General features: G+C 50.3%; 1 protein-coding gene across 6 annotated transcripts in view; it reads left to right on the top strand.

The window, feature by feature from the left end:
- The window catches only part of TRIO (trio Rho guanine nucleotide exchange factor), a 374,356-nt gene that overhangs the window by 283,817 nt on the left and 72,637 nt on the right, over positions 1–17,902 (top strand). For 5 of the 6 annotated variants that reach the window (XM_032626733.1, XM_032626732.1, XM_032626734.1 and 2 more), the window contains one exon: positions 10,670–10,913. In XM_032626733.1, the coding sequence (XP_032482624.1) occupies positions 10,670–10,913 (244 nt within the window). Of the gene's footprint in view, positions 1–10,669; positions 10,914–11,559; positions 11,802–17,902 lie in introns of those variants that run through there. The other variant, XM_032626738.1, reaches the window with a different exon arrangement.

Raw genomic sequence — 17,902 nt, 5'->3', positions numbered from 1 at the left:
CCTAGAATTTAAATGCTTAGAGTAACAGGACTGGAGAACAAAAACAATGTCTCGTTTGATTTTGTTCGGAGCTCAGTGTATTACGTTCAGAAAATATTTCTCTCCAGTAGTAATAATGAGGAATAAGATAAATGACATGTTCAATCATTTGGTCCCTAATAGCCTCTTTCCCCGAGGCCCCCCCCCCCCCATAGTCATTCAGTGAAGAAAATAAAGTTTGAACTTGGAAACGTTTCATTAGAGTAATCCCAATTATTTTCTTTTAAAAAAGTAGTAATTGAGGTGACTGGGTTATCTTAATAGTTACACAAGACTTCCACCTGAAGGAAAGGTCCAAAGTAATCGTGGCTCCTGCCGAGGGGACCAATTCACAGACTCGCCAAGGCTGAGCATCGCCGCCCCAGCTGGAGGTCCACCAGGCCCCCAAACTCGCAGTCTTACCAGACGTCCTCTCATGGATCTGGTCTGGGTTTACCTGAGTTTAAAAGTTCATTTAAAAAACAGGTTATTTGAATGAAATTGCCAGAGAAAAATAAATATCAAAAGTTCTGTCCTTTGGAAGGGGTGTTAAGATTTTTCTGGTGGTTGGCCCAAGGAGAAAGGGTAGCTTTGCAACCACCCTTGGGTGCTTTATGTATAAATGGGTGGTGGGGGGAGTCTGGAAACGCCCCCTGCATCTGGGAAGGGGCTCCTGGCTCTCCAGCCCCCGGCTCTGAGATGGAGCTGCCTGGCACCAGGTTGTGCCTCTGGCCCACAGAGAACCGTGTGCTAGTGCCCCCGGGCTCCCTGTCCCCCGACACTGGGGGCTGGCAGCTGCGGGGTGCCGACCGGTATTCACAGGGGGTTTGCCCCAGAGATGAGGCTCTGCCCTGGAGTTAGGAAGAGGCAACTCGTTCTACTTCGAATCTATTATAGCAAAATAGGCTTATGTGAACTTGGATTTGAGTCTGTACAACACCTGTAGAAAAATAAGGCATTATCCTAGGAACTGTTGCTTTTAAGACAACACATTGGGCTTCCCTGGTGGCGCAGTGGTTGAGAGTCCGCCTGCCGATGCAGGGGACACAGGTTCGTGCTCTGGTCCGGGAAGATCCCACATGCCGCGGAGCGGCTGGGCCCGTGAGCCATGGCCGCTGAGCCTGCGCATCCGGAGCCTGTGCTCTGCAACGGGAGAGGCCTGCATACCGCAAAAAAAAAAAAAAAAAAAAAAAAAAAAGAGAGAGAACACATTAGGTACCCCGTGAGAGAGAAGGGATACATCACTAGCAACAGTATAGGTTTGTGGAAATTAATCATTTTACACTGGGGAATTAGAATTATTAAAGAACTGCCTCTTAAATATTTTATTTGTGAAGGTAACTCACCAGTTTCTGTTTACCTCATCTCGTACCTTAGGCACCGAACTTCATTCCGTAGCTCAGAAATCCCGCCAGGGCCCCTTCTGCAGGTGCCGCCTTGCCTGTGCTCCCGGGTGAAGCTGTGATAGCAGCCCCTCACTCAGCCGCTCAGCCTACCTGATGTTCTCATGACTCTTAACCATCTCGCGTAGTGACATGCCAAAACTGCTTTCTTAAGTGGATGTGGCATGTATTTAATACCCCTCATTGAGGCCATAGGTCCTTAATAGGAAGTACACAAAAAGGATGAAATGTCTTCCTAAGACCGTAGAATGGCAATGGGTTGTCTTCTTCCGTTCTTGTGTTCTGTATTCGGGAGGAAAATAAGCAGCGTGTGACACTTAATATGGATACGTCAGAATGTGGAGTTTGGAGGGGCCATACCCATGAGGCGTTATACAAAAGAAGGCCCATGTTTGCGACCACACATATGCCTACACATGTCTGTTCTCTGCTTTGGGGAGGTTTTTCTCCTTTTATGTACTTCTCTGGTAGAACATTTCAGGGTCAGTAGATGATTCAGGAGAATACATTTAAGAAACTGCATCCTTTATGGAGTCAGTTTGTAAAATGCACTGTTACTCTGAACTAGGCTTAAACAGAAAGCCCTGTTATCTCTGATGGCAGTAACTTTTCATATGTCCCAAGGTTCTTTCCACCCTACATATTTCAAGTTTAAATAGCCTCTGGTGACATGGGCAGATAGATCTGGCAAGGGAAATTACTTAACCATATTCTGCCTGTCTGACTTAATTTATGATGTCTGTTATGAGTTAGTTGTTATCGTGGAGTTTGGTTCCATTTCAGAAACCGGGTGGGGGGATGTTTTCGGCTTGGCCTCTTGGAGAACTCTTGAGGAGAAGTTGTCTGCCCAGTGCTGTAGTAACTCTCAGATGAGGTACAGGGTTTTAGAAGAGTCAGGTAAGGAGGGGCCTGGAGACACCCTCTCTCCAGGGACACTGTTAGCAGATACAGACCACAGGGCCCCCGAGCACCTTTCCTTCTTTGCAAACGTCGGTTTTAAAAGCTGCCATCTCTTTGTTCCAGATGTAAGTGTAGCGCTGATTCTTGCCCTTATTAACGGTGCTTGTGCTGATAAAGCGATCCCATGAAAATACAATTTGGGTTCCAAAGAAATCAAATGCTTGCCAGATTCTTGTCTCATTTGTTCTGAGCTTGTCTCCCTGATGTTGGGAGGGGACGCCTGCAGGTCACTGCGAGGACGAGGGAGACCAGGTGACCCTCGCAGGGCCACCCGGAATAGAGAGCGGAAGCCAGAAACGGAATGTGGATCTAATTACCTGGCGGGGTCTAGACCCTGTTATTTCACACTGGAGCTGAGGAGGAACTAAATATTTTGGCGTATTAAAGAAGCATTTTTAGTATTTTTTCCTTCTGTATGCATTATTAGTCTGTGGTTTGCTTCATATAACAAAAATTTATATTATAAGGAAAATAGAAAGTATGCGAATCAGATATAGGCTACTACTATAGAACAAACCATCTTGAGGTCAGGATGAAAAAAATAACCAAGGCCAGACAGGGCAGGCTGTGGAAAAGCGGCCCGAGGCAGCAGGGGGCCAGGTGTGAGCCTTCTCTAGGTCTGAAGCCGAGCTGTGCTTATTTGTAATGAACGAGAAATTCAGTTGAGACTTGATACTTGGCATGAATTTTGCCCCTAAGCTTGTGATGTGAGTATATGAATTCACACATTTAAAAAGATAAATGGTTTCAGTTACTTTTCATGAAGTATATATAGCACTGTGTTGGGGATATGAAATTTATGTAGTTTAAAAAGTCAATAAACCTCTGTGAAGTGACAGCCTGCACCATAGGAACTTGGATGGATTTACATAACTTGCAGCGCTGAGGTAGTATATAAAGTCATTAATGCTAATACGTCTTAAGATGAGGCTGGCTTCAAGTTCTGGAGAAAGGAAGCCTGCATTCAGCCTACTTAGGAAGTGCCTCGTGCTTGCATTCAGCCCCATCCCTCACATACCTGGCGCTGTGTGCCACCCGCCTAGGCTCACCCTCTCCCCTCTGCCCGCAGCTGCCAGAAGCAGGAGGGAGCCTTGGCTCAAGGCGCTGCCCAGCCCGCTGCCCTTGCCAGGGTGTCCCAGAGCCTCGTGTAGGTTTGCCCGCGTGGGCATGAAGTTGAGTCGCTTCGTTCAGAAGCCTTTCTGGGGACAGCACATAGTTTTAATCCCGGGACGTCAGTTAAGGGTCCCGACTCTGCCCAGAGGGTAACGGAGTCGAGTAAGCAAAGTATTTTAGCGTCCAACAGGAGATGGTTAAGAACAAGCAGGTGCTCCCCAGCAGCCTCTCTTTGCCTCGGTTTCCTCATCTGTAACAGGGGACAGTACGACTCCCCCCCGCCAGGGCTGTGACCATTAAAAACGTGCGTTTGGAACAGTGCCTTACACGCCCTGAGCACTGCCTAGATGTCGACGGTCACTGTGTCTTCATTTCAAAAATTGCCTCATTCTCCCTCGTTACTGGCTGCTGCAGACCCGCTGCACGTCGGCCTTGAGCACTCCTGCCTGCGGTGGATTTAGAAGCTAGTTGTGTCCCTTCGGAGCTGGAAGCTGTGCTAAGGGTAAATTGCTCAGACTCAGTTCCTGACTTGCACGTCTTGGTGGCTCAACAGCTGAATACTGATCACGTGTTGAATGGGCAGCCTCTGAGGAAGCGGGAGACTCTTGCTTGAAACGTTTTCCCAGCCGCTCCCCTGTAATCCTACCGCATCAGCCGTAGGATGAGTCCGTGCTCTTCACGAGGTCGGTTCGTGCCTTCCCAGGTGCAAGGGCATCGAGCCCTGTGCAGCCCAGGACAGGTGCCGTTCCACAGGAACAAGCAGAGAAAGCCCTCCCCGCTGGCAGCCTGGCGAGGGTGGCCCCTGGCATGGGTTCCCTCTATCTTTCTAAGTGACTGTGGCTTTTTGTAGTTTTTAACACGTTTCTGAAGTGCTCTCATAAAGCCACAGAACGAATGCAGCCTTTGCTAACTTGACTCAATCAGAAAAACAAAATCCCCCATGCTAGAGCAGAGAGCCTCAGTTCTAAGAAGAGGCAGAGTTTTCAAAACTACAACTTGAGGTATAACTGTTAACAAAGTGCTTCTAAAAATAGTGGTGCATCGGGAAGTGCTTTCCAATGTAAGTTTTACAGTACTGGTCAAAGTCACTGCTGACAGTGGCGGCCCATCTTTGATTCAGACTCGAGGCTGTTGGTTTATCCTGGTTGTTCTTCCTCTGGGTGAGGGACCCAGTCGGCTGGTTACCTGGCTGTCATACCTTAGCTTGTCAGGGGGAAAAAAAGAGGCCTTTCAAATGAACTTTTCTGGATAAGTGCTGCTGACCCAGGAAACACAGCAAACAGGCTCCTTTGGGCTCAGTTGTCCCAAGAGGGGTCTTGCTTTCCAGGGCCTGTGATTGAAAGTAGTACAGGTGGGGTCCAGCTGACTGCTTCCTGAGCCTCATTCGTGTTTCTGCTTTTCAGCCAACGAAGCTTTTCATTCATGCCCCGTGGCTCAGCCCTCGGCGCCTCTCGTTCTAAAATGTTCAGTGAGGACAAGTGTGGCATTGGTCCAGGCCAGCTGCTGCTGAGCCTGGAGGCCTGGTACCTGGGAGCTGTCCTCTCTCTGATCTGCTTGGCTTTTTACACTTAAAGTTTGCCTTTTCAAATATATCTTTTAAATTTAGCTTCTTGACATCTAACTTTCCACTGCACCTCATGTGTATCCCAGTCAAGGAAGGCTTCCAAGGGATATTTGCATGTCAAAACCAGCGTGTGATCACATTAGCAAAGAGGAAAGGATTAACCTCCCTGAATGTTATACTCAGTATTTCTTTTCTGGGTAAAAATGTTGGGTAGGGTAAGCTGCTGCTTTTGAAAACGTTTTTTCTCACAGATTTTCTTTTTCTTTTCTTTTTTTGTTTCCTTTTGTTTCGTTCTTTTCTTCTTTTTCTTGGGGGAGGGGTGGTAAGAAACAACATTTTTGCCAGCTTAACCATTTTTCAGTTCTGACAGATTTCTTTTTGTACCCCAATCTGTGAGAGATTCACAGTGGTCCTCTTGGAAACCCAGCAGCAGATTTTGTGACGGCTTCTCCTGTGAACTTGGCCTTGAGTTTGGGGTAAGCAAGGGGCCTGATGGTCCCGTGGTTAGGACGGCCACTGAGAAGCCCAAGCCTCCGGCCTCCGCGAAGTTGCCCAGGGAGAAGCTGGGGTAATGCGTTTCCTTGGGGAATTGTTCTGACTGCCGGTGGTGGCCTTTCTCTTGTAACCACGGAGCTGGTAATTCACGGAGCTGTACTTTCTAGTCCCCTTTAAGCGAGGAGCCATTCTTTGGTCTGCTCTGTGTGAAGCCTGCACAAAACCGCAAGGCCCTTCTAGTGCCTGCACCGTGCTGGGCTGTAGGATGTGACTGTGGGTTGGTACACTCTATTCCATAGAAGTAGGTGGCTTTTAGTAGACCGCTTCCCCCTCTCCTTCTGAAGCGCTCTCAGAAAGTTGGCCAGACACCCACCTGCAATTGATCTTAGCTTCTCGAAGCAGATTCATTCACAGGGAGGACTACACCATCTGCGTGTCAGTTGTAAAGAGCCCCTGTTCCTCTGGCGGAACCCGCCCCAGAAGTCATCTGCGAGCCATTCATTCACATCAGGTGTTTGCTGTTGTCTCTCGAGAACTGTATGTTCTCGTAAAGTAGACATGCCTCATTGCAGAGCTCCAGGGAGGGGATGCCAGAGCCCGAGCGGTGGGTGAGAAGCACCCAGCCACGGCTCTGCTTCAGTTACTGTCTTTAACTGGGTTCAGGCAAAGCAAAACAATATACCGTGGTTCCTCCAGAAAATGTAAAAAGGAAAGTTCTGTTCTGTGTGACGGTTTTTGAAGGTTCACGTGCCTGCGACCAGGTGAGTATTTCATTCTTTTGGGTGAAACACAGCAACTTGTTCATTTTCAGTCATTGAGAGAACTCAGGCAAGGGGGCCCTGGTTTGGTTCTGCGAATCGTCCGTGCATCAGCATCACTGGCGTTCTCCCCAGCAGCCCTTCCGCGGCTGGTCTTGGAGGAGGCATTTCATTATAGTATCCACGGTCCTTGCTCCAGTTAAGGCCATTTTACTGTCATGCTTTTTAGTCACCACATTTAATTTTTTTAAGGTGAAAAGCAGAAAGATTGGGAAAAGAATATCTTCTGATGAGAATGTCACAAGAGTTAATGTGAGTCATGGAAATTGAGATTTTCATAAATTGCAATCCTAAACCAAATGCTTGTGGTAAGGAGCCCGTGATACAAGTCCATAAAATATAGAGATGTGAAAAAGATAATGAGAAAACTTTCACAAAATATGGTTGGAAAGGAAAAGTGAATTTTTAAACTAGATAAATGGAATGGTAACACTTTCAACATAGTGAAGAAATTGTGTCATTAGGGGTAGAAATGTCACTGACAATAAATGAGGATAACCCAACCTTTTTCTAATTAGGAGATCAGTTCTACGTAAAAGGCTGTAATGACTTGCATTGATACTCGAAAATAGTTATTTTAAGTCTTTTATACAAAAAAAAAAGTCTTTTTAATTAACAAGCCTGGTCTTAAAGACAAGCTTTGGAATAAGTTTAAAATATTCAAAGGCGAACACTGAAGCAGAAATCCATGGGTTGTCTCCTCTGGACTAGAAAACGCCCATTTAATCCTCCCCTTATAGATTTGTGCAGGAGATTCTTATGGGAAAAGTCAGTTTATTCTTAGGGGTAGAGCCAAGAAGATATGGTTTTCTTAATGATACTTCTAGCACTGTTTGAAGACATTCTTCTGGTACTAGATTTTGTTACTAACTCTCTAAAGGCTTTGAGAAAGAATTTTGACTCAGTATGCGATTCTTTGTCAGAACAGGCTTGATTTTCGTTTCTCAGGCTCTGTCAAGTGCACAGATGTTTCCAATAGTTCTGATTACTCTGTGAGGGGCTGAAAACTCAGCGCCAGAAAGAAAGTCTAGCCTCATTCCTCTTGGCAGCCGCTGTCTCCCTTCCCACCCTTCCCCCACCCCCAGAACACACCACGTGGCTTCGAGCAGCCTGAAAAGTTCCTACAGTGGGAGAAGGAGACCAGCACAGGCCGGTGATGAGGGAACACGTCTGAAGTGGAGCTTCCCAGGGCCGGGGTGGTGACACGCGGGGACCACGTGCACGAGCGGGCCCAGCAGACGGGCGGCTCGGGCCGAGGGAAGGCTCCATAGGGAGCGCAGGCCTGAGGGGCCTCGGCAGGCTGGGCTCCCCATGGGGCTTGTTCACGGGTCACATTTTCCCTGGGATGGGAAACATTCCTCCTTTTCGTTACAGGGATTAACCACTTCCATAACGTGGGGTTTTACGAGGAAAATTCTTCTCCGGGCTGGGCCTCTGTTGTTGACCTTTTAACATTAGCATCTTCGAGTGTTCACAGAGAAATGTGTGAGATTCAGCGTAGTTTTTCCAAAGAGAAGTTTGTAAAATTTAGAAGGGGGTTAGTCACTTGGGGAAAATGTCCTTTGTGGCCCAGCAGAGACAATTCCTTTTGTCGATATTTGTTTTATTTTGGAAGAGTTTTGTTTTGTTTTGCTTTCTGTGGTTGTCAAGTGGACATGTGTTTCTTATTCTAAATATCTGGACTTTCTCTGGAAAGGCAGGAGGGCAGTGGAGAGCATGGAGCGTGACAGAGGGCCGGCAGGCAGCCGAGGACACTGCAGGGCTGAGAGCCCGGGTAGGAGTCAGTTCTCTGCCGGGGGTGGGGCTGGGTGGCCTCTCTGGAACAGGATGTTTCCCGGCAGCAGGCCTGGCCGCCCCTTCCTCCTGCACATCGCAGCTCAGTCCGGCGACCGTCTTCTCTTCTTCTGTGGTCTCTGTGCTGATGCCCAAAGGGGGGACAGGAAACACACAGGCAGAGTTCACTCCCGAAGTCACAGAGGAAGAGCCCGTGTTTTGTTTTGGTTTTCAGACAGCTCATTTTTACAGCAAACCTACCTTACCTTTTTCACTTCAGCAAATGTGTGACCACTTGCTGGGTACAAAGCCTGCTGCTAGCTTCCTCTTACAAGCTGTGCGCCGACCCTTGGCACCTGGGGCCTCACACACTGGGCATGGAAAGGTCGCAGAAGAATGACACAAACCTGCTTTCTGGTGTGGAGGACACACACACACACACACACAACACACACACACACACACACGCACAACCCAAAGCCTGGCTCGTGTCAGACTTGAGACGTAATTTGTTCAAGGACAGAGTGCTAAGGACGGTAGACACAGGAGCGGCTTCTCAGAGGGATTTGACGGGGGCTGAGACGAGAGCAGCTGGGGAGGTGAGGGCTCCAAGCAGAAGGGCTCACGGACACAGGGCATGCAGGACCCACCTCAGAAGGAGGACATGGCCGCTCTGGGCTGTTGAAGCACGGAGAAGCACGAAGCCTGCCCGGGGAGGCGGGCTAGGACCCGGTGACGGGAACGTTGCGTCTTATACCAAGGAATGTGTGCCTGAGGTTCTTGAACAGGAGGATGGCATGTGTGAACATTTTAAGAAGGGAACTGTGGCAGCAGTGTTCAGGTGGTTTGGAAGGAAAGCCTGGATCGGGCAGGGCACTCGGGACCAGTGCAGAAATCCAGATGAAGTGATTGGTGTGGGCGTGCAGATGAAGGGAGAAGTCAGAAACGCATTCTAGAATCCGACCGACCGTGTTTCAGGGGTGCAAAGGAGTGCGGTTGACTGTGATACCGTTACCCAAAAGGCAACGCTGGAAGAGAAACAGATGTGAGGGCGAGTAATGAGTCACGTCCCAGACTCACTGCTTTGAAGGGCTGGGGAAGCAGCAGGCCCGGATGCCTGCTCGGAAGTGCCCAGCACGGAGGCTACGGCATGCAGTCTGAGCCTGGGGCTGCCCGGATTGGAGGGCCAGAGCGGGTGGGCCAAGGACGGGGAGCTGGTCACAAGGATCTCCTACAGAGGGGCGATAATGAGCATACCTGTGAGCTGTCCCCAAGGAGCGTTCGGTCTAAGGGAAGATGCACAGCAAGTGGTCGTGAGAAGGCCCTGCACCTGTTTTCCAAGCAGAGATCATGGAGTTGGTGCTCTTTACAGAGTTCCTGGGTGTGCTTCAAAGGGCCCGAGACTTAGAAGAGTTCGGACAGAAAATGGGAGTGAGCTGAGAGGAGGGAAGGAGGGAAAGGCCCTTCAGGCCAGAAGCCATGTGGCACGTGAGGGGTCAGCCGGTGTCCACGCAGCATGTGGAGGGATGTGTTGAGGCCTGGGGCGGGGAGGGAGCCCGGGCGGAGCTGGGGTGCGTGGCGGCAGTGTGGGGCGGGGAAGCTTGCTTTAGAGAGTATCCTGGGGGCTGGCGAGGGCTCTGGAAGGGTTTTGGAGAGAGAAGGGCGTGCTCTGCCCGTGCTTCCGGATACTGCGCTCCCTGCTCTGCGGCTGTCCTCTCGATCGGGGGGGGGGGGGGCACAGGTGCTGCCCCGGCCGCACCGCTCTCACCAGGCCGGAACCGACCTCCATCTGATTTATCACCGTATTTCGCAACAATCCCCCCAAAGGTCTACAAGCAGAGTTCTTACTAGTTTGCCCTAAGTTTAAAAATGAGTGCAGTTGACCTTTAAACGGATGCAGTGCCCCGGTTCACTCATATGTGCGTTGTTTTTCAATGAGTACATATATGTGCTGTAAATGTATTTTCCCTTCCTCATGATTTCCTTAATAATATTTTTTTCTAGCATACTTTATTGTCAGAATACAGTGTGTAAAACTTATGACATACAAAATACGTGTTAGTCAACGGTTCATGTCATTGGTAAGGCTTCTGGTCAACGGTAGGCTACCAGTCGTTATGTTTGGGGGGATTCGAAAGCTAGACGCAGATTTTTGACCGTGCAGGGGGGTCGGTGCCCCTAACCACCAACGTTGTTCAAGGGTCACCAGTATGTGGCACTCTTTGAGAAGGGACATATGTCTCAGGCACAAAAGTAGTTGGACACTCTCATGGAAACCCATCAGATTCTGACAGTGTAACACACGGAAAATCATTATTATACATTAGAATGTGAAAAAGTAAACGTTCGAGTGTTTCGAAAGGGACGTAAATTAAGGGACAGGGAAACGGGAGAGCCCTCATTCGGCTGGTGCCCAGTGCTCTGACCCAGCTGTGGAATGGGAGCTGAGCTCCCGGCCCAGGCGCCAGCCTCGCCTGCTGAGGGCCGGTGGCTTGGGCTCGCTGACCTGTCCCCTCCCTCCCCAGCTGTCCGGCGGCTGTGAGCTGACAGTGGTGATCCACGACTTCACGGCCTGTAACAGCACCGAGCTGACCATCCGCCGCGGCCAGACTGTGGAAGTCTTGGAGCGGCCCCATGACAAGCCTGACTGGTGTCTGGTGCGGACCACCGACCGGTCCCCCGCGGTGGAAGGCCTGGTCCCCTGCGGCTCCCTGTGCATCGCCCACTCCAGAAGTAGCATGGAAATGGAGGGCATCTTCAACCACAAAGGTAGGAGTTCGCGGGCGTGGATGGCAATGACGGTCCTACTGGAAATGCCCAGTGCTTCTGTCCCCGCTTCCTGCAGCCTCATAATAGGTACGATCCCTCTTGGTCACTCGTGCCCCAGTCCGTTATCCCTGTGTCTCCGGGCCTCCTTAATCCATCTGGAGCTGAGATGGAATAAGGATTTCACCTGTCACTCAGAAATAATGAAGCATCGCCTCATTTCCCAAGGCCGCGTAATAAGATAGCTGGTTAGCGAAGGACAAGGGGGCTGTTGTTGGGGGCCAGTGCCATTCATAAATGGAGGAGACAGAGAAGACGCTGTTCTCCTCCAGGTGGTGTTGGAAACAGGTAGGGGAGGTGGGACCAGACTCGGCATCTTCCTGATCAGGTTTTCACATTGTGGATTCTTTATTTGGTTAGTGTTCAGTGCTAGACAGTTAAGCATGCAGGTTCTGAGAGTTTGTCTTTATAGCTTGATAAAGTGTCTTGGGGCATCCCAGACTCCCCAGGTTCCCTGCCTGGAGAGGGAATGCAGCTGGACCCCCCAGTGGGGAGGCTGGCCAAGTCAGGCAGGGCTCAGTATCAGGGGTCTGCAGCTGTGACAAGAGAGGTGGCTTTTGAAAAAAATGCTTTTCAACTGAAATAACAGGGTATTTGAACAAAACAGCATTTGGCACTGGGGACTCCTTTAGAGGCCGGCAACTGTAGCAAGGCCGCTTTTCCACGTGTGTCTGGATGGGTCAGTAACGAGCTTCTGCATCCTGAATGTCCAACATGGTTGCTGCTGGACTGATGTGGCTTGAAACGGGACCTGTCTGAATTGAGCTGGTCTGCAGGTGCAAAATACACATTGGATTGCAAGACTTACCATGAAAAAAGAATGTGTAATTATTTTATAGGCATTGCAAACTGGTACTATAACATACTTTATAAGGTGGATTAAATAAAATGTATGATTAAAATTAATTTCACCTGTTTCTTTTTACCACTTAAATGATGGGTATTAGAAAAATTTAAATTACATACGCAGCTTGCACTGTGTCTGTTGGACGGTGCTGGTTTAATCTCTCATCTTACTGAGGAGCTAATTTGAGCCTTTAAGACCTTTTCAGAAACACTGAGCTATAGCTTCTAGAAAAATGTAGAATGGATAGAGTTTATATGCTTCAAACTGCATTAGGTCAGTCTTCGTTTTTCTGCCATGCTGGCAGATGGCCGATTCTTCCAGATCTGGGGGTCAGCGGTTGGTTTACCATTCCTGAGAGAACTCCACTATACTCTGCATATTCCAGTTCTTTTAATTTTGGAACATTCCAGTTGCTCCCTCCGTTGGTCAGCTGTGCCCTCTTTTTTTTTTTTTTGCGGTACGCGGGCCTCTCACTGCCGTGGCCTCTCCCGTTGCGGAGCACAGGCTCCGGACGCTCAGGCTCAGCGGCCATGGCTCACGGGCCCAGCCGCTCCATGGCATGTGGGATCTTCCCGGACCGGGGCACGAACCCGTGTCCCCTGCATCGGCAGGCGGACTCTCAACCACTGCGCACCAGGGAAGCCCCTGTGCCCTCTTTACATTCGTCCTGACGCGTCCTGCAGACCATCCTCTGGCTGCCGAGGGGTTAGTCATGGCGTTGAGCTAAGTGAAGCTGCACAGGAAATAGCTGGTGACTAGCCCCCTCGGGAATTACAGGCCCGACCATGTTCCGGATCCCTCGGGGCCTAAATGTGACTGTATCATCACCTCAGTAAGCAGCTGGAAGAATTAGGCTGTGGTGTCTCCAGGGGTCCAAAGAGAAAGGCAGGGAATTTCCCAATTTTGCCCCGAAGCTGAGGCATCTGCTTGCAATTACGGGGAAGCTGCCCCTGCGTGCCAGCAGCCTTGGACCTGCCCGGCTGTGGTACCGAGTTCTGAGTTCAGATAGCGGCTGGTGCTGGGCTACCCGTTGGCCCATCGCCTGGGTGTTCCCAGAGTTGCATAATGTAGTTAAGTCCTTGAGTCTGAGTTGAAAAGGAAGTACAACGTTTTATTCAAGTTCGTCCATTATATGCAGAGGAGCCCCGGTGAACTTAAGCTACAAATAACGTTTGTTCTGAAAGTTTTCTTTTCACGTGTGCCTTTCCTGTGGTGTGTTCTCTGCTTCCTGGTGTTCGCCATTGCAGGCTAGCCCAGCAGAAAGAACCGTGTATTTATCACACTTGCCTTTGTCCTGAAAACTTCCTGCAGAGGTTGGGTTTGTGCTTGTCTTCTGGCTTGACTACCATTCACAGCCTCTCCTCTCTGACGTTCTGTGACTTTCCGGCACCTGAGACGTCACTCCTCACAAACCCTCTGCGTACTGAGAAGGTGTCTCTTCGTTGAGTAGAACCTGTTGTGGACGAACAGTCAGTTCATAGATTGGGGCTCGGAGCCTTAGGCACTGTTTTCCTCCTTTTCCGAATTTTTGTTTTTCCTGTAGTGCAGGGAAGCTCTTGAGGTGGCCTGTTCCTGGCAGTGTTGGGACTTGGGTGGCAGATGGGGGAGGGAGGATCCTCCTTGGGCTCTTGGACGAGCCTCTGCCAGAGCCTCCTGTGCACGGTCAAGTCCAAGGGATCGGGCAGTGACCCGCGGCTCCGTCTAGGAGAAGAGTCTTCATCGGGTAGTCGGGGCAGCAAGGGGCGAGGGTCCAGAACGAGCCCCAGGGACTGCGGGAAAGAGGCCGCCGCCCCCCTGGGGAGCAGGAGGTCCCCAGGGCATCTGCTCGGCGCCACAGCTCCCCTCCTGGCTCTCGTGTGCAGAGGACCGCGGGCTGTTCGCGTACCGCCGCGCGCTGGGCCAGTGGGGCTGCTGCTCAACCGGCCTCTGCTGGCGCGGCGGCTCAATCGGAGTCCTTTCCGTCTGAGAGCCGGGCTGGGCCGCAGGGCCACTGCAGGGAGGGGTCCAGTGTGGCCCCTCCTTTCGAGAACTGGGCGCCCCGCGCCCTCCAGGCCTCCTTCGCAGGGTCGCGCGCGCGGGCCATCTGGCCTTTCACACGCTGCAGAGCTCCGGAGCGCCGGGGGGTGGGTGGGGGGGTGTCGTGATGTCTCGTCCCTGGTCACTCGCTGTTGATCTGGTTCCTTAAATGTCTGTGATTCTTGCTGCTCTGACCTTCCAGGCGGAGGAACACGCACGTTCGCTAATCTCTAGTCCCACAGTTTTCTCAGCCTTAGTGCCTCAATTTGTTCACAACTCCCCAATCCAAACACCTTCAGTTTCCAGGTGAAAAACATGCCTGTTGAGATTAAATGTCTGTGTGTTTGGTTGTGTGTGATATTTAAGAATCGCAGTGTGGCTGTGAGGATAAATAGGTCAGCCCAGAGGGGCCCATTACGCACTGTGACCACCGCCCGGGTCGCAGGCGCTCTGAGGCGTGGCTGCAGTTGGAAGTCTGCTGGACAGCACGAGGACTTAGGATTTATGAGCCCCAGGCTCCTTGGATCATGCTGAGTTTCCCTGGGTGATGTCGGGGGAGGATAGAACATCACTGATTAAAACGAACAAGAAGTATAATTGTACAGTTTGTTCTTCAGGAAGATATTTTTGGGTCTGAGGCTAGACTCCAGTGTGGACGTGATTCAGGGGAAAGGTCGGTACGGGAGGGCAGCCGTGGAGCGGCGTCCGTCGACGGGCAGCCTTGGTGTCTGGCATCTTGTTCTCATCTTGCCCTGGCCGCCCTTCTCCCCTCTCACAGCCTCTCAGTCACAGGCGGCAGGCAGGCAGGCAGCAGCCACAGTCAGCAGAACGGGGCCTCTGCAAGTCCCTGTGCCCCTCCAGCGCGTGTGTGTGGTTCACACCACCTCCCACCGCAGAGGTTCTCCTGGTCTGGGGCCCGGTGAGTCCGCCGAGCAGCCGGATTGAGAAGCAGTGGCCCCCAAACCCCCGTGTGTGGTCATTGCTAGGCTGCTCACACAGGGTCACGGAATTATCTTTAGTCTCTCAGAAAATCCAAGGGATTTTTCTGTCCTCCTGTCTCAGCGTGGAAAGCTGTCACTGTTCTCTGTTTATTTACTTTAGTGTTGGTCCCAGAAAGTAAACAGGAATATCAGAAATGTTTATATTCCCAACGAGGCCCATTCACCACATCCCCTTTTTGGTGCTACCCTAGACTGAGTAGGTCAGCTGTTCTCTTTCGTCACAGCCAGAACTACCATACGTGATAGTGTTTGAGGGCTTAGCTCCATGGTTCGGGGGTAACCCAGCAAGCATCCCTGGAGCAGTGCAGGGGCCCTGGATGGGCAACAGTGCCCAGAGTTGGCGGTGAGAGGGTGGAAGATACTCAGTAAAAGTAGGATTGTCCCGGGTCAGTAACCGGGCAGAGTCGCATCCCGAGCTTCCTGCGGGACGCATGCCTGAAGCGCGTCGTGGCAGCCTTTGGACTGTATTTGCTTTTTTTAAGGGTGAAACAATAATCTGTCATCAGTCTTAAGGAGGTCCTTCCACTGTCCTCACACCCGGATTACTGCATCTGAAAGACTGCCCATGTGACTGTCATGGTGCCACTTGTCAATTGAGGTCTTCCACTGCCTGGCCTGGCCCAGTTGGGGTTGCGCTTTTAGCCACCACTGAATTGTTTTTTGCTAAAATTCAGCTTTAAGAGAAGACATTTCGGGGGTGAGAGTGACGTTTTATGGTGGAGCCTTTAGAAGAGGTGATGTGTTGAACTTGCAAGGTCTGTGCTTTGTCTCAGGAGGACCCGAGTTCTGATTCCATCTCTGTCTTCGGTGACGTTGCAACCCGGGGCCTGAGGTGGGTGGAAACGGGTGGTCCCTGAGGTCCTCCCCAGCTCTGACGTTCTCAGGTTCTGTTTCTCATGAGGCCTTTCTGAATGAAGGCCAATTCCAAACCTCCCCTTTTTCCTTATGCTGACCCCCAATGAGGTGGCCAGGTTGTGTTTTTGCTAGTCTGTTGATATATTTAGGAGAAAATACCCACTTAGGAACCTTAGCCTTAACCTCTCTTGAAGTTGTTTATAAAGTTTTTCTCTCTGGGATAGTGTATAGGTCAGTACTTGCATTTCACTTTGAAGAAGCTAAAAACATGTTTTTTTTCCCCTCTGAATTCTTCATTAGAAAAACAGAGGAACAAAAACATGAGAAATAAAATTTGTTGCTTGCTAACCACTTGGGCCTCTACACCCTGGGGCTTTGACTCAGCACACCACACTTACTGAAAAACGACGTTCCAGAAATAATCCCCTGTGGTTTCCAGTTTACCACATCACCTACAGCAAAGTGGGTGCCATCAAAATCAGGTCAAAGAGAAGACCCAGAAATTATCTTTCATAAATGCAGTGATATGTGATTGATATCAATGAAATGGGACGTTTTCTTTAATCCAAATGAAAACTAGGAAGGTGAGATTTTTCGTGAGAAACTACCTGAAATGGAGGTTTTTCTCTGGGTTCCACCTTGGGCTGCCTCCTTGTCTCTCAAAACTCTCTGCCAGGGTTTCCCTATCCATCCTTCTCTCTGCCTGAATATTTGACTCTCACATATTCAGTCACTAGACTGTCCTCCCAAGTTTTTGTGACTGGTTTCTTTCACTTAACATAATGTCTTCAAGGTTCATCCGCGTTGTAGCCTGTGTCAGAATGTCCTTCCATTTTAAGGTTGACTCTTACTCCACTGTATGGACAGACGCCAGTTTGCTGTCCATTCACCTGTCGATGGACACTGGGGTCTGCTGTCAGTAGCTGCTCTCCTCCAGTCTCTGCTTCCCGTGCATTGGGGAGGACACCCAGACGTGGAATTGCTGGATCATGATAGTGTTGTTTTTCATTTTTGAGCATGCCTACCACATTTTGGTACCTTTATCTAAAGTGTATATTTCAAGCATATTCTCCTTTCCATCGCCACCGTTGCCTCCTTGCCACTAAGTCTCCCAGCCTCACTTCTCCCCCTCTTCTTGCAGCTAAAACACAAATCCGGTCATACTGTGCTCCTGCTTATTCCTTCAGTGTCTTGCTGTTGGTCCCAGGATAAAATCCGGTTTCCTAACATGTGCCACAAGGCGTTGCCCCTCATGCTCGTGTGCACGGGCACACACGATGAGTGCACACATCCCCTCTGTCTCCCCCTGGTGTGGTCGTAAAGTAACGGGAGCGGGGGTTCTTCCTGCCTGACGCTCCTGTCCCTTCTCACCAAATAAAAAATCCTACGGGAAAAAATGAACGGATCCAGTGAGTCTGGCGGGGGGATGAGGGTGCAGTTAACAAGTGTTTCAGCGCAAAGGCTAACATCAGGGTAACCTGAGAAAGGCCCCATGAGATGATGAACTCCAGGGACCACTAAAGACACACAAGGAACCTCATAGGAACTCACTGAAAGAACTTTAAAACGTTTTAGTAGGAGCCATGGGTGCAGTAATAGTGCTGAACTCATAAATGTGATGGAGGAGGTACAAGTAACGCAGGCTTTAAACAGCAGGGTTGACGAGGGGCAGAGAGCCTCTGCCCACAGCCGTCATGGAGAGAAGGGACCCTGAACAGTGGGCACGAGGGCTTTAATGGAGGTCTGGGGACCGGGACTTCCCTGGTGGTCCAGTGGGTAAGACTCCGCACTCCCAACACAGGGGGCCCGGGTTCGATCCCTGGTCGGGGAACTAGATCCCGCATGCATGCTGCAACTAACAGTCCACATGCCACAACTAAGGAAAGTCCGTGGGACACAACTAAAGACCCCGAGTGCCGCAACTGAGACCCAGCACAGCCAAAAAAGAAAAATCGAGGCCTGTAACTTGGGGGGAAAGGAGTCTCAGCAGTGTTCACAGGCAAATAAATGAGTACGGTTCATCGTGATCCGCTTTGTCCAGTTCTGTTCTGTGTTTTTCACTTTAAAGATACACACCTTACATAGATGAATCCATGGGGCCACTGCTCAAAGTTGTGAAAAATGGACATACCATTTATACCACATGCAATTTCTTAGAATGAACGAATGGATGAAGTGTCCCGGTCCCAGACCTGGAGGTTATAAACTCCACA

Source organism: Phocoena sinus, chromosome 3 (assembly GCF_008692025.1).
Source record: "Phocoena sinus isolate mPhoSin1 chromosome 3, mPhoSin1.pri, whole genome shotgun sequence".
Lineage (NCBI taxonomy): Eukaryota > Metazoa > Chordata > Mammalia > Artiodactyla > Phocoenidae > Phocoena > Phocoena sinus.
Note: the sequence above shows the minus strand (reverse complement) of the source record. Positions and strands in the feature narration are given on the sequence as shown.